Source organism: Sinocyclocheilus grahami, unplaced genomic scaffold, assembly GCF_001515645.1.
Source record: "Sinocyclocheilus grahami isolate Dianchi unplaced genomic scaffold, SAMN03320097.WGS_v1.1 scaffold552.1, whole genome shotgun sequence".
NCBI classification, from domain to species: domain Eukaryota; kingdom Metazoa; phylum Chordata; class Actinopteri; order Cypriniformes; family Cyprinidae; genus Sinocyclocheilus; species Sinocyclocheilus grahami.
In genome coordinates, this window is record NW_015505731.1 from 525,150 (window position 1) to 525,590 (window position 441).

General features: G+C 39.0%; 1 protein-coding gene and 1 long non-coding RNA gene across 2 annotated transcripts in view; both read right to left on the reverse strand.

The window, feature by feature from the left end:
• The window catches only part of LOC107555987 (arf-GAP with coiled-coil, ANK repeat and PH domain-containing protein 3-like), a 53,490-nt gene that overhangs the window by 22,209 nt on the left and 30,840 nt on the right, over nt 1–441 (reverse strand). Inside the window, exon 12 of the mRNA XM_016238951.1 lies at nt 204–316. Coding sequence (XP_016094437.1) covers nt 204–316 — 113 coding nt within the window. The remainder of the gene's footprint in view (nt 1–203; nt 317–441) is intronic.
• Nucleotides 1–441, reverse strand: part of LOC107556001 (uncharacterized) — a 5,709-nt gene extending 5,268 nt beyond the window's left edge. Inside the window, exons 1-2 of the long non-coding RNA XR_001605240.1 lie at nt 424–441; nt 221–332 (exon numbers count right to left, since the gene is read on the reverse strand). This is a non-coding gene — a long non-coding RNA (uncharacterized lncRNA). The remainder of the gene's footprint in view (nt 1–220; nt 333–423) is intronic.

Sequence of the window (441 nt, forward strand, 5' to 3'; positions counted from 1 at the left end):
AAGTTCTGGCAACCACAGCTGCCGGTATTTTACCGTATATGTCACCGATTTTTGTTTTCTAAACATCAAATATTTTTACTTCTCTACATTGTAGATGCACTTATTCGTCATTAACCCAATTTCAAACTTTGATCTAAACTTTACAATAACTTTTTACCACTTTACATTACATTTTGATGTATAATCCCATGTATTAATGTGACAGAGTAGTTGGACTGACCTCAATGTAATAGTTCTCAGAAATTTCCCGGTAGGCAGAAGCAATGCTCGCCTGAACTGCTTGAATCCAAGCTTGACGGAGCTTCTCAGATTCAGCCTGCAGCATACAGCTCCTGATAGGGGTTGATCTGATATTAGATACTGTACACACACACACACACACACACACACACACATACACAACACATGTGACACAGTACTCACTTTGTAGGTGACACCACT